The sequence below is a fragment of the Dasypus novemcinctus genome, chromosome 11 (genome assembly GCF_030445035.2).
Source record: "Dasypus novemcinctus isolate mDasNov1 chromosome 11, mDasNov1.1.hap2, whole genome shotgun sequence".
In the NCBI taxonomy this organism is placed as follows: domain Eukaryota; kingdom Metazoa; phylum Chordata; class Mammalia; order Cingulata; family Dasypodidae; genus Dasypus; species Dasypus novemcinctus.
In genome coordinates, this window is record NC_080683.1 from 115,992,389 (window position 1) to 116,005,357 (window position 12,969).

At 41.2% G+C, this 12,969-nt stretch overlaps 1 protein-coding gene across 8 annotated transcripts in view; it reads right to left on the minus strand.

Moving 5' to 3' along the window:
* MAP7 (microtubule associated protein 7) overlaps positions 1-12,969 on the minus strand; it is a 203,871-nt gene that overhangs the window by 42,941 nt on the left and 147,961 nt on the right. For all 8 annotated transcript variants that reach the window (XM_071218686.1, XM_071218685.1, XM_058307540.1 and 5 more), the window contains 2 exons: positions 2,936-3,099; positions 1,799-1,916 (listed from right to left, as the gene is read on the minus strand). In XM_071218686.1, the coding sequence (XP_071074787.1) occupies positions 1,799-1,916; positions 2,936-3,099 (282 nt within the window). The remainder of the gene's footprint in view (positions 1-1,798; positions 1,917-2,935; positions 3,100-12,969) is intronic.

A 12,969-nucleotide genomic window follows, 5' to 3' on the forward strand; every position in this document is an offset into this window, starting at 1 on the left:
TCAGCAAATCTTGAGTATCCATGGCACTGACATGAGGTAATGGGTATTCAAATTGATGAGGGCCTGGTTCCTGCTCTCAAGATCATCGTATATAATTTTCTGGCCTTCAAGAACTTTGACAAATTCCAATTAATTTCAGACAAACTTCTCTCTTCTAGCAGAACTGTTCTCTAATCCACTACCCTTATAAAAATGGACTTTGTCCAACAGCTCATAAATACAATCCTGGCTTCTCTTGCTCTGAGTGATAGTCATAAAGATCATATATTAAACTTTGAGTATAGACACAAAGATTTCAGCCTAAGCAGCTGTATTTTCCCTCACACATTTGAAAACCTATAACAGAGAGTACACCTGCCATACATGTGTAAAAATATGAAGAGTAAAATACATGCCATGATAGTTGTTCTGCATGGAAAGTATATGTAAACTATCCCTAGAATAAAATATCAGACACAATCCTTACAATCACAGATTTGATATGTGCCCCAAATAAATACAAGTGGGTCAAGAACAGCCAAGAAATAAAAGTGCTTTCAAATTTGGTTCACCCTCATAGGAATATAAATTGTGTGATATGCTCTTAGATTTTTTTGAATAGTGGGGTTATAGAAGAGAGATCAAATGTTAGGAATAAAAAAGAATAGAGCACACAAACCAACAAAACCTACAGTTATTTAGATCAAAACTACAAGTGGCAACCGCAATATTGACTGGGGGCGGAGAGCGCCAAAAAGCCAAACTGGATATATTCTGAGTCTAGGTAATTTATTAACAATTTTTTTTTAAGGTTTTATCCCAAATGATCATTTAGAGAGAAAGCAAGTATGGCATGTGTGGTTATTTATTTCAACACCTTTAAGTCACCTGAACCACATGTCACACCTAAGAAACCCTGTGCCAGGTACAAGATCTAGGCCTGAGGCACCAGGACACCAAGCATGCAGTACGGCTAGGAGCGGGTGGCTTGCTAGTCCGCGCTGGCCCTAGGTCTGAGGTGCTAGCTACAGGTCAGGCAGCCAGCGTCATGGGGACATCTGCACAGGTGGGCTAGTACCAGCAAAGGTTGTGAAGGGGCAGTCCGGGCCTGCTAAACCGAGAAAGGTGAATGATGATTCAACAAAACCACCTGGGGACAGAATGTAACACAATGATTTTTGCAAGTAAACTAAACAAAAAAAAGTTATTAGACACATAAATGAAAAAGAACTGACACACTATGTACAATCAAGGTCTATTGAATTTACAGTACAAAAGTCAAGCCTCTCACTAAGTCCGAATTTGTGTGATTTTATGTCCATTTCAGAAGAAGGAAATAGCACAGATATCTCCTACTATTTCTAGCTTTCAGAGTATCAGTGTTCTATACCTGTAAGGGTTCAGAGTGTGTAATATTCTGGTAAATAAATGAATTTCCAGTCACTATTATTATGACTTTTCAGAGGAAATGATAAAACTGGTCAATTTAGTCCATAACCCTGAAACCCTTGTGCTTACTCATTTCTTCAAATAATGTAGAGTTGAAACCAGCACATGCATTTAGATACACTGCCTGGATTTTTCTCTCTCAAAAGGAAATTTGTAACAAGTGAGAAAAACAGCCTGCATTAAGAGAAAGAACCTCATCTCCTTCCTTCCATCACCCTCTTATCCTCAAACACTGGCAGCTCTGCTTCGCTGCAGCACAGTTATTTCAGAGGATTTCTGTTTTGTAGGAAAAGACTTGGGAGGAGCAGCAGCTGCGCTTGGACTGTCCAGGGCAACATGCCGCCTGTGGGCACGGCCAGCATCTCCTTACCTGCGCCGTGGATGGCGGGGCTCCCGTGGAGGGGACCCCCCCACGACCACCGGTTCTGCTTCTGCTTTGGCTTCTGGCTCCTTTCCATGGTTCGCCGCACCACAGCTTCATGGCGTTCCTTAGGAGAATGGAGGAGCTGGTGGTTACAACTTGGCAGCTCAGGGCCTCAAGGCTGAGTGCAGAGAGGGGCTGTACTTCAAGCTTGACCTTACTCCTCCTCATCTTTTTCCTAACCTCCCTGGACCTCAACCACCTCCTCTTTAAAGTAGGAAAAAGATCAACCTGGCAAGGTCATAGAAACAAGGGAGGTCCCGGTTCGTGGGGTGTTGGCATGGAGCAGGCATGCAAAAATTACGGGCCCTTTCATCAGCTCCCATGGCCACAGGGGGATGTCATGCATTGGACTGTGCCCCACACAGACCTCTAGTCCTCTGGTTGCAAACCCATGTGTAAAGAGAATCTTCGAAGATGTTACTGGCTAAAGTGGAGCCAAACTGAACCAGGGAGGGCCTGGATCCAATAGGACTGGAGCCCTTATCAGCAGAGGAAATTTGCGTTTGATTTTGGACTTCTAGCCTCCAAAACAGTGAGATGATAACTTCTGTTATTTAAGCCAACTGGAGTGGTGCAGTGCAAGTCTAAGCTTAGACAGAGGCTGGACAAATGGGGGAGAATGTTTAGAAGATGGAATTTGGAATCTGAGGATGTGGGTAATCCCGACACCATGACTTACTCAGTTGTATGACCTTGTATAACTTAAACATTCTCAAGGGTCTAAATTTCCAATTAAAAAACAAAAACAGATATATAGCACACACGGGGGTAAGTAAGGCTTAAGTGAGATAATCTATGTGAAAATGTTTATAAATGGTAAAGCACTGCAGAAATCCAGTTACTTGGCATGGTCTTAATACTTCCATATAAACCAGTAGAACATAAATAAATTATAGGTCTAGCCCAGACAGATGGGCTCTTAAAGTTTCTGTGGCAATGAAAATACTCACCCATTGTCTATTTGCCACCCACACCCAACACCCCTGGAAACGGTGCCTATCTGCAAAGTGGATGGCTCAGAAACCATTTGGCTGGCATCCTGCCACCGTGAAGGGAAGCCTCAGGGAACCAGGGGCGTCCTACTTTGTCCTCCTCCAGCCTCTGTCTCCGCTTCTCCTCCACGGCCGCCCGCCTCCGCTCCTCCTTCAGCCTCTGCTCCTCCAGCTTCTTCTTCCGCTCCTCCAGGTGTTTCTCGTAGTGCTGCCGTGCTCGCTCTTCTCTCTCCAGCCACACTATTTCTCTCGCAGCTTCAGGAAGAAAAACGAGCACAGTGAGGGCTGTAACAGTGGTCCACGTTCAAGAGACGCGGGGCCTTTTGGTTTTATATTAACCCAGGGTGGCCATCTGCTTCCTCAGATTTCTAGGGGGAAAAACGACAATCACTGTTGAGCATAATTTAATATGCTAACACTGAGGTCGAAGAAGATGCACTGAATTCTACTCCCCCTAGTTTGCTATATTACTGTTATGGAATAGTACAGGAATATATCCTTTTGTTTCGATTCTGATATTAATATGATACCCTCAAAAGGGTATCATTTGCAAAATGTGGCACACATCCATTCAATGGAATATTATTCAGCCATAAAAAGGAATGAAGTTCTGATTCACACCCTAATGAGAACCTTGAAAACATGCTAAGTGAAAGGAGCCAGGTACAAAAGGACAAGTACTATATGATTGCACTCACATGAAATCTCTAGGATAAGCAAATCCAAAAAGACAGAAACTACCAGGGATGGCAGGGAGGGGGAGCCACGAGTTATTGCTTAATGGGTACAGAGCTTCTGTTTGGGGTGATGGAAAAGTTTTAGAAATAGTGGTAATGGTTAACACAACACTGGAGTATAATTAATGCTACTGAATTATATGCAAAAAATTGTTAAAATGATGACGTTTATGTTATATGTATTTTACCACAATAAAATACAAATATTTTGTGTGATCTATTTATTTAAAAAAAAAAGACAATAAAAAAATAACAAAAAAATGCAAATAAATAATAACTGTGTCATCTACCTTTCTCTCTGGGTTCATTTGCAGTTGTCTTTTTTTTTTTTAACAAAAAATGTGATATTCTCTAGATCAAAAGTCTGTGACTCATTTATTTTAGCATAGCAGTTATTCTCTGTAAGTACTGAAAGGATTTTAGAGAAAATAATTAGTTGATAAAAGACTCACAAATTAATACTCCTGTCAGCTAAGCAAGTGAGGGAATTGTAAGCAGCAAACCTTGCATCTGGGGAAATGCATGTCTACTTAGTAAGATTAAGAAGCTGAATGAACACACAGCAAATGGACACAGAGAGCAGACAATGAGGGGAAGGGGAGAGAAATAAATAAAATAAATCTTAAAAAAAAAAAAGCTGAATGAACATATACAATTCAAAAAATATTGCTCAATGATGGAATGTTTCTGCTCTGTAGATACATGCTCCTGTTTCAGCTTAGGGGGAAATATACTTCACGAAACTATTTGCAGCTGTGATAATCATCTTTAATATGAGTCATTATCACTTTAGGCAAAAGTGTCTAAACAAAATTTAGATCATAAATCTATATACATGGTATATAGATGAAAGGATTGCTTTGAAAAAATTTTATTGAAGTGTATCACTCATACATAAACAATTAGTGTATAAGTTAAACATACATAACTATTACTAACATACATTAGTATATATGTTAATAATAATAACATATATAACATCATACAGGACTCTCGTACCTCACCCTACTACCAGTAACTTGCATTGCTGTTAAACCTTTTTAACTAATGATTAAAGAGTATTGTCAAAATATTACTACTAAACAAAGTATTTTTGCCCCAACCAATCCTATTATTATTTTTATATCATTTATGTAAGAACATACATAAACAATTAAGTGTATAGTAAAAGTTGTGAATTTACAAAGCAAACATGCATAACATCATCCAGGGGTCCCATACATTAACCATCCACCAACACCTCGCTGTGTCCTGAGACGTTTGTTACAAATTATGAAAGAATATTGTCAAAATCTTACTACTATTCAAAGTCTTTATATCACATTTAGTATGTTTTCTCCCAACCAACCCGATTATTATTTTTAAAATATATTTTTAATGACAGAAGCTGTAAACTTATAAGACAATCATGCACATGTGCAGAATTCCCAAACAAGTCCTCCATCAACACACCACACTGTGGTAGAACATTTGCTACAGATAATATCTTCTGATCATTACCATGCCCATACTGTACATTTGGCTCACATTTTTCATACTGCTTATCAACACAGTACATCTTTCGCATAGATGCAAGAATATTATATTATTACTGCTAACCACAGTCCACAGGTCATTCCTGCTGTATTTTCCCCATGCTTCTCCACATTCCCAATACCCTGCAGCAGTGATGTACATTTGCTCTAGCTCACAAAGGACACTCTTGCATCTGTACCATCAACCACAGTTCTCATCTACCTCTTGGTTTACTATGCTATTCAGTTCCTAGATTATTCTCTAGCATTCTGTCAAATGGAATTTACATACCTAGACTACCATTTTTCAGTCACATCCCCATTTATAAACTAGCTGTTACTATGTGTTACCATCCACTCTATACATTTACACACTTTTACAATAAAGCTAATTAAAACTTCTACATACATTAAACATGAGTAGTCCATCTCAGTCCTCCTCTTATCTCCTTTAAGAATCCACTACCTAACACCAGGTCTTGAAGATATTTTCCTACAATTTCTTCTAGAAGTTTTATAGTTCTTGCTTTTACTTTTAAGTTTTTGATCCATTTTGAGTTGATTTTTGGATAAGGTGTGAGATAGGGGTCCTCATTCCTGCTTTCAGCTATAGATAGCCAATTCTTTCAGCACAATTTGTTGAATGGACTGTCCTGCCTGAACTGCGTGGGTCTGACAGGCTAGTCAAAAATCACTTGACCATACATGTGAGGTCTGTTTCTGAACCATAAATTTGGTTCCATTGGTCTATGTATCTGTCTTTATGACAGTACCATGTGTTTTTACCACTATAGCTAGGTAATACGATTTAAAGTCTGGAGATGAGGGTTCGCTTTTCCTTTTTATGACGTTTCTGGCTATTCAGGACCCCTTAACCCTTCCAAATAAATTTGATGATGGTGGTTTCAATTTTTTTTTTAATGCTGGTGGAATTTTTTACTGGGATTGCATTGAATCTGTGTATCACTTTGAGTAGAAATGACATCTTAATGATATTTAGTCTTCCAATCCATGAGCATGGAATATTCTTCCAGTTATTTAGGTCTTTTTAAAATTTCTTTTAACACTGAGTTGCAGTTTTCTTAAATCAAGTGCTTTATAACATTGGTTAAGTTATTCCTAACTACTTGAGTTTTATCTGTCATATTTTATTTTCACCACTTTTTTGACACTTTTAGTTATTTTATTGATATAATCTTCATTTCTAAACTCTCTTCCAGGCTTCTCTCTCCTGTCTTTTTTTTTCAGGCTCTAGCACACCCTTTAGAATTTCCTGAAAATCTGATCTCTTGCTTAGAAATTCTCTCAGTTTCTGTTTATCTGTGAATATTCTAATTTTGCTCTCATTTTTGAAAGACAGTCTTGCTGGATATAAGATTCTTGGTTGGCAGTTTTTCTCTTGTAGTATCTGAAATATATCAGACCACTGTCTTCTTGCCTCCATGGTTCTGGTAAGAAATCAGCACTTAATCTTATTGGGTATCCCTTATAGGTTATGTATGGCTTTTCTCTTGTTGTTCTCAGACTTCTCTCTTGGTCTTTGGCCTTTAACATTCTGATGAGTATGTGTCTCAGAGTTAGTCTATTAGGATTTTTTCAGATGGGAGTACGTTGTGCTTCTTGGACATGGATATCTATGTCCTTCAATAGGGGTGGGAAATTTTCTACCACTATTTTTTCAAATATTCCTTCTGCCCCTTTTCCCTTCTTTTCTCCTACAGGTACACCCATGAGATGTATGTTTGTATGTCTTTTGCTGTCATTTAGTTCCCTGAGACCTTTTTCAATTTTTTGCATTCTTTTTTTCATCTGTTTTTTTTTTTTTAAGATTTATTTTATTTATTTATTTATTTATTTATTTATTTATTTATTTATTTATTTATTTATTTATTTATTTCCCCTCCCCTCCCCTGGTTGTCTGTTTTCTGTGTCTTTTTGGTGCGTCTTGTTTCTTGTTTCTTTGTCCGCTTCTGTTGTCGGCAGCGGCACGGGAAGTGTGGGCGGCGCCATTCCTGGGCAGGCTGCTCCCTCCTTCGTGCTGGGCGGCTCTCCCTACGGGTGCACTCCTTGCGCGTGGGGCTCCCCTACGCGGGGGACACCCTGCGTGGCGCGGCACTCCTTGCGCGCATCAGCACTGCGCTTGGGCCAGCTCCACACGGGTCAAGGAGGCCAGGGGCTTGAACCGCGGGCCTCCCATGTGGTAGACGGACGCCCTAACCACTGGGCCAAAGTCCGTTTCCCTCATCTGTTCTTTTTTATGTTCACTTCCAGAGGCCATTTCTTCAGGCTTACCAATCCTTTCTTCTGCCTCCTCAATTCTGCTATTGTATGATTTCAATGTTTTTTAAATTTCATTTATTGTACCTTTAATTCCCATAAGAGCTGCTATTTTTCTATGTATGCTTTCAAATTCTTTGTTGTGCTCATCTAGTGTCTTCTTTTTTTAAAGATTTATTATTTATTTATTTCCCCTTCCCTGCCCCCCTCAGTTGTCTGTTCTCTGTGTCCATTTGCTGTGTGTTCTTCTGCGTCCGCTTATATTCTTGTCACCAGCACCCAGAATCTGTGTCTCTTTTTGTTGTGTCATCTTGCTGCATCAGCTCTCTTTGTGTGCGGTGCCATTCCTGGGCAGGTTGCACTTTTATTGCACTGGGCGGCTTTCCATGCAGGATGCACTCCTTTCGCGTGGGACTCCCCTATGTAGGGGACACCCCGGCGTGGCAGGACACTCCTTGTGCTCATCAGCACCATGCGCGGGCCAGCTCCACACAGGTCAAGGAGGCCCTGGGTTTGAACCTTGGACCTCCCATGTGGTAGGCGGATGCCCTATCCATTGGGCCAAATCTGCTTCCCCTAATGTCTTCTTAATATCCTTAATCTCTTTAGCCGTCTCATTGAATTTATTAAGGAGATTTGTCTGAACATCTATAATTAGTTGTCTCAACTCCTTTATGTCATCTGGAGGCTTATCTTGTTCCTTTAATTGGGCCATAGCTTTCTGTTTCTTGGTGTGTATTATAATTTTTTGTTGGTGTCTTGGCATTTGGGTTACTAGAGTATTTATTATGGGTGCAGCTTTTCTCTTTAGTTTAGGGCTTCCTGCCCTTTCTCCCTTGCTGGTTGTATAGTAGGAACCAAGGTTGTAATTGGTGCTATAAGCTGTGGAGGCTCAGCTGCCAGGGACCAATGAAGCTTCTCCCAACTTTCTCCTTTGCCAGGGGTAGGGACAGAGTCACAGCTGTGACCCAAGTCATGCAGCCTAGACTGTAGTTGCCCAGAGAGACAGGTGAAGCTTCATGCCCCTTTATCCCCTGCCTGGGGTGGGGATGGAGCTGCAGGTGTGGGCAGCAATCTGTGCAGTGTGGGTCCAAGATGACAGCAATTGCCCCAGTAAACTTCTGATTTTTAGTCTGTGCCAGCCAAAGTTACCTGCAGTTACCTGGATTAGCTGGTGCAGGGCCCGTCAGCCTCCTCTCTGCCAGAGGTGGAGCTGAAGCCTAGTCTAGGGCTGCAGGCCAATCTGTGTGAAAGAAACCGGTTCCTACCGTCACTGTGATTTTCAGTCAGCCCGGCTTCCCCTCAGGCTGGGGGCGGAGCCAAAATGGCAGCCACCAGCCTCTCTCCAACTTGGGCAGATTCACACTCCAGCTGTTTCCACAGTTATTCCTTAGCCAGCCGAGTCTACCAATCAGTAGCCGAAATTGGCAGCAGCCATCTCCTCCTCCCCTGTTTCTGGGAAATGGAGCTTCTAATTTCAGCCACAGAATAGCGCCTGGGGTGGCTCTTGCCACTAGAGTAGGACAATCACTGGCCTCCACGGCGTGGCCAGTAATTTCCCAGAGAGGCTGGCGCAGGTCCCCACAGCTTCCTCCCTCCTGGAGGTGGGGCTGGGGCCTAGGCTAGAGCTGCAATCTGAACTTGATGGGTTGAAGCCAGTTCCCACCAGCACTGGGATTTTCAGCTTCCCCTTGTGCCAGGCGTGGAGTTAAGATGGCAGCTCCTGGTCTCTTTCTGATTTGGACAGGCTCAAACTTTAGCTGTTCTCAGGATCATACTGTAGCCCACTGAATTTACTCCTCAGTAGCTGAAATTGGTGCCCAACCGTCTCTTCCTCCCCCGTTTTTGGCAAGTGGAGCTTTCAATTCCAGCCGTGGAACAGCTCCCGAGGCGGCTTGTGCCTCCAGTGCAGGATGGGCACCGGCGTCTGGGCGTGGCGGCTCTACTTAGGAGTCCTCTCTGCAGATGGAGCAGTCTGCTCCTTCTGTTCTTTCAAGGATGTGGCAGGATGCTCTTCTGGCTTCCCGGAGCCCCCAAACAGGTGGTTCAGCTAGTTCCAGAGAGCTCTGGGTGCTTACTAACAGCCGTTTAGCAGGAGCTGACTCTAGGAGCTCCTTACTCCACTGCCATCTTGCTGGTTCCCAAAAGGATTACTTTTTAAGGATAAAAATAGTTCAGAATATTTCAGTTTTCCCTAAGTGTTTAATTCTAAAGAATTAAGCATTAGAATTAGAGTTTAGTAAATTCTAAAGATTTTCTGCCACCATTAAATCTTCCTAAAGTTACTTATTAAGGAGACAAATCTTAAAGGGATGAGGAAGGACACATTCATGGTGAGCCTGTCCTTCTGCCATTACTCAGATCTCAGTTTCCTCTTCTCTAAAATGAGGACAAAGGTTCCTTCTACTTTTAAAAGCCCATGCATTCTAAGAAATTCTCAGAACGTAAGTTTCGCATTTACTTCAAGAAAAAGCACATAGCATGTGCTCAATAAATATTTACCAAATGGCTGAAAAAATTTTAAAAATACCCTAAGTACACATGTTAAAGAAAAGTAACACAGTCAGAAAAATCACTAACAGGAATGGTGTGAACATGACTATATCTACAGAGCAATGAGACATCCCATGAGCTGCACTTCAAATTCTGTATCTTTACATTCTAAGAAATGCCACCCCACATCCCTCATTACTGAAAAGGTGCCGGAAGTCAACTGTTCCCGCTGATGGATGTCCTAATGCATCATGTCACCAGAAGCACAGCCTTTTATGAAGAATAAATGAAGCAAACAAACTCTGAGAACATACCATGTAGCCAAACTGAGGCATACAGATTACACAAATACATAATGCAGTTATTAAAGATTTATAGAAAAAAATGAGAAAAATGACAGCTTCACTGTCAGGAAGGTAGCTAAATCCCATGCAAGCTGATAACAGTAACAAAGGTTATTACTGTTAATGCAGAGAAAAAGTAAAATGATTTTTTTTTTTTAGGAGGCACCGGGGATTGAACCTTTGACTGTACATGTGAAGTAGGCATTCAACCACTAAGCTTTACCTGCTCTCTGTAAAATAATTTTAAATCAACCGTTTGTACTATGTGTCATGCTACAAACTAATTTTCTTTACATCAAGGAGAGCATAATTCTGACACTTTCTTAGGAGGCACTTATCTTGGTCACACACACACACAGCACCTCCGGTTCTCTTATGTGGGCACGCCTCACTGGCAGGCTTTTAAGGACACTACACATTTCAATATATTTTAAAAGGTGGACTTACAGTGATAACTTTTGTCAAATTTAAACAGTACAAAATATTAAAGGAGATCTGGCTGCCCTCCTTTTACCTTAGACCCTTTCCTATTCCACATCCATCTTTTCCATTTCTTTTCCACAAATATATTCCATGCAGTCTATAGAATACTATACTCACTGCTTTGCAACTTGTTCTATTCACCTAGAATATATCTTAGTGAGCTTTCCATATCAACACATGAAACACGAACCTAACCATCTTTTTACTGGCTCTATACTGTTCCACTGCCTACCTGCCTTCTTTTACATCAACAGTTACCTATTGATAGGTTATCCAGGTTGCTTCCAGTAGTTCACTAAAATCAGACCTTGGTGGGACATCACTTTGTTGCCACAAATTTTTGTGTAGATGTGTAAGCATATCCATGTAGAAGTAGAATTCCTGAGTCAAAGGAGGTGCACATTTAAAATTCTGAAAGATCCGGGAAACAGATTTGGCCCAACAGATAGGGCATCCGCCTACCACATGGGAAGTCCAAGGTTCAAACCCAGGGCCTCCTGACCTGTGTGATGAGCTGGCCCATGCGCAGTGCTGATGCAAGCAAAAGGGGTGCCACGCCATGCAGAGATATCTCTTGCATAGGAGAGCCCCACGTGCAAAGAGTGCACCCCATAGGGAGAGCCGCCCAGTGTGAAAAAAGTGCAGCCTGCCCAGGAATGGAGCTGCACACACGGAGAGCTGATGCAGCAAGATGATGCAACAAAACAAAGCACAGATTCTGGGTGCCGCTGACAAGAATACAAGCAGACACAGACGAACACACAGTGAATGGATACAGAGAGCAGACAACTGGGGGGGCGGGGGAAGAGAAGAGAAAAAAAAAAAGTTCATCTTAAAAATAAATAAAATTCTGAAAGACCCTGCCACATCGTCCTCTATACCCTCACCAACAGTGTCTGAGGGTCACAGGCAGAAAAGACAAACAGGTTTGAACAGGAGGCCCATGAATATTTTCTATGATAAACATGTTCTGTAATTATTAGCCTGTAGTCTTTGGCTTTTTTGAGGAATATTTTAGATTCTTTTAGGACATGTATGAACACAGTATATTCCTTTCCTGTAGCAGACCTGGAAGACAAGATAAAATAAGAATGTTTATAAAATAATAAGGAACTATAAAAAACAAAATTGGTAAGATAAAATTAGTAAAATAAAATAAGAACTAACCAATTCCCAGACTAATTTTTCTTAATGTTTTCATCAGGTTTTCTGCTTCTTCATTAGTTTTAAACTCCCCTGAGTCTAAAGGTCTTGCCAAACTTGGCCTTAATGTCCTCATTTGGCTTTATTTACCTTCCCACCACTCTCCAAAACCAACTTCCTTCTAACCAGCCAGTTTCCTCCCTGGGCCTCCAGACCAGCTATGCTCCTCCCGTGGCTGTGTTCCTGCTGCTCCTCTTTTAGGGAAGTGGCCACTTCAAAAAATCTAGACGGACCCAGCCCCTACAGCAGTAGCCTCATACTAAGAAAGTATTCTAGAACCACCTACAGGGTGGGATGGAAGTGGGTTAAAATGCAGATTCCTGGGCTCCAACTCTTATATTCAGATTTGCTAGTTCTAGGACAGGGCCCAGGAATCTGCATTTTAAACTACCCTCTCAGGGGATTCTCAGGTGAGGGATCATCTGGGGACACACTGCCCTTATGGTCTGCAGAAGCTGTGTTCCCTCTACAACTCCCTGCCGCTTGAGTCCTGCCACACACTTTACTATTATGTTTTGCTCTTTACGTAGCAAAGGTCATTATGTATGTATAATTTTTTTTGGACTGTCCCTAGTGCCTTTCACAACTTGACCAAATCCAAGGGACTTAATTATGTACTGATTTATTGGGAACACCTTTTGGACTCATTCACCCATAACTGTGTGGTTTGGGGCAAATTAGTAATACTTCACCTCCTTGTGCTTAGTACTGTTGGGATAAACCATGGGTTAACAGCATGTCCCTATAGGTTTGCCGCAACAGTTAACATAATAATTACATTTATAGTAGTTAGTATAGGTCTGTGTACTTAGTAAACATTCAATAAATATTAGCTGTTACATTTGTTGTTATTATAATTTCAATTCAGAAAATTAAGAGGCAGTGCTCAAGGTTATACTATAAATCACACAGGGTTAGACATTATATTATAATTTTATCCCCACATAATCTTTTTTTTTTTTTTTTTTTTTTTAAAGATTTATTTATTTATTTAATTTCCCCCCCCTCCCCTGGTTGTCTGTTCTTGGTGTCTATTTGCTGCGTCTTGTTTCTTTGTCCGCTTCTGTTGTCGTC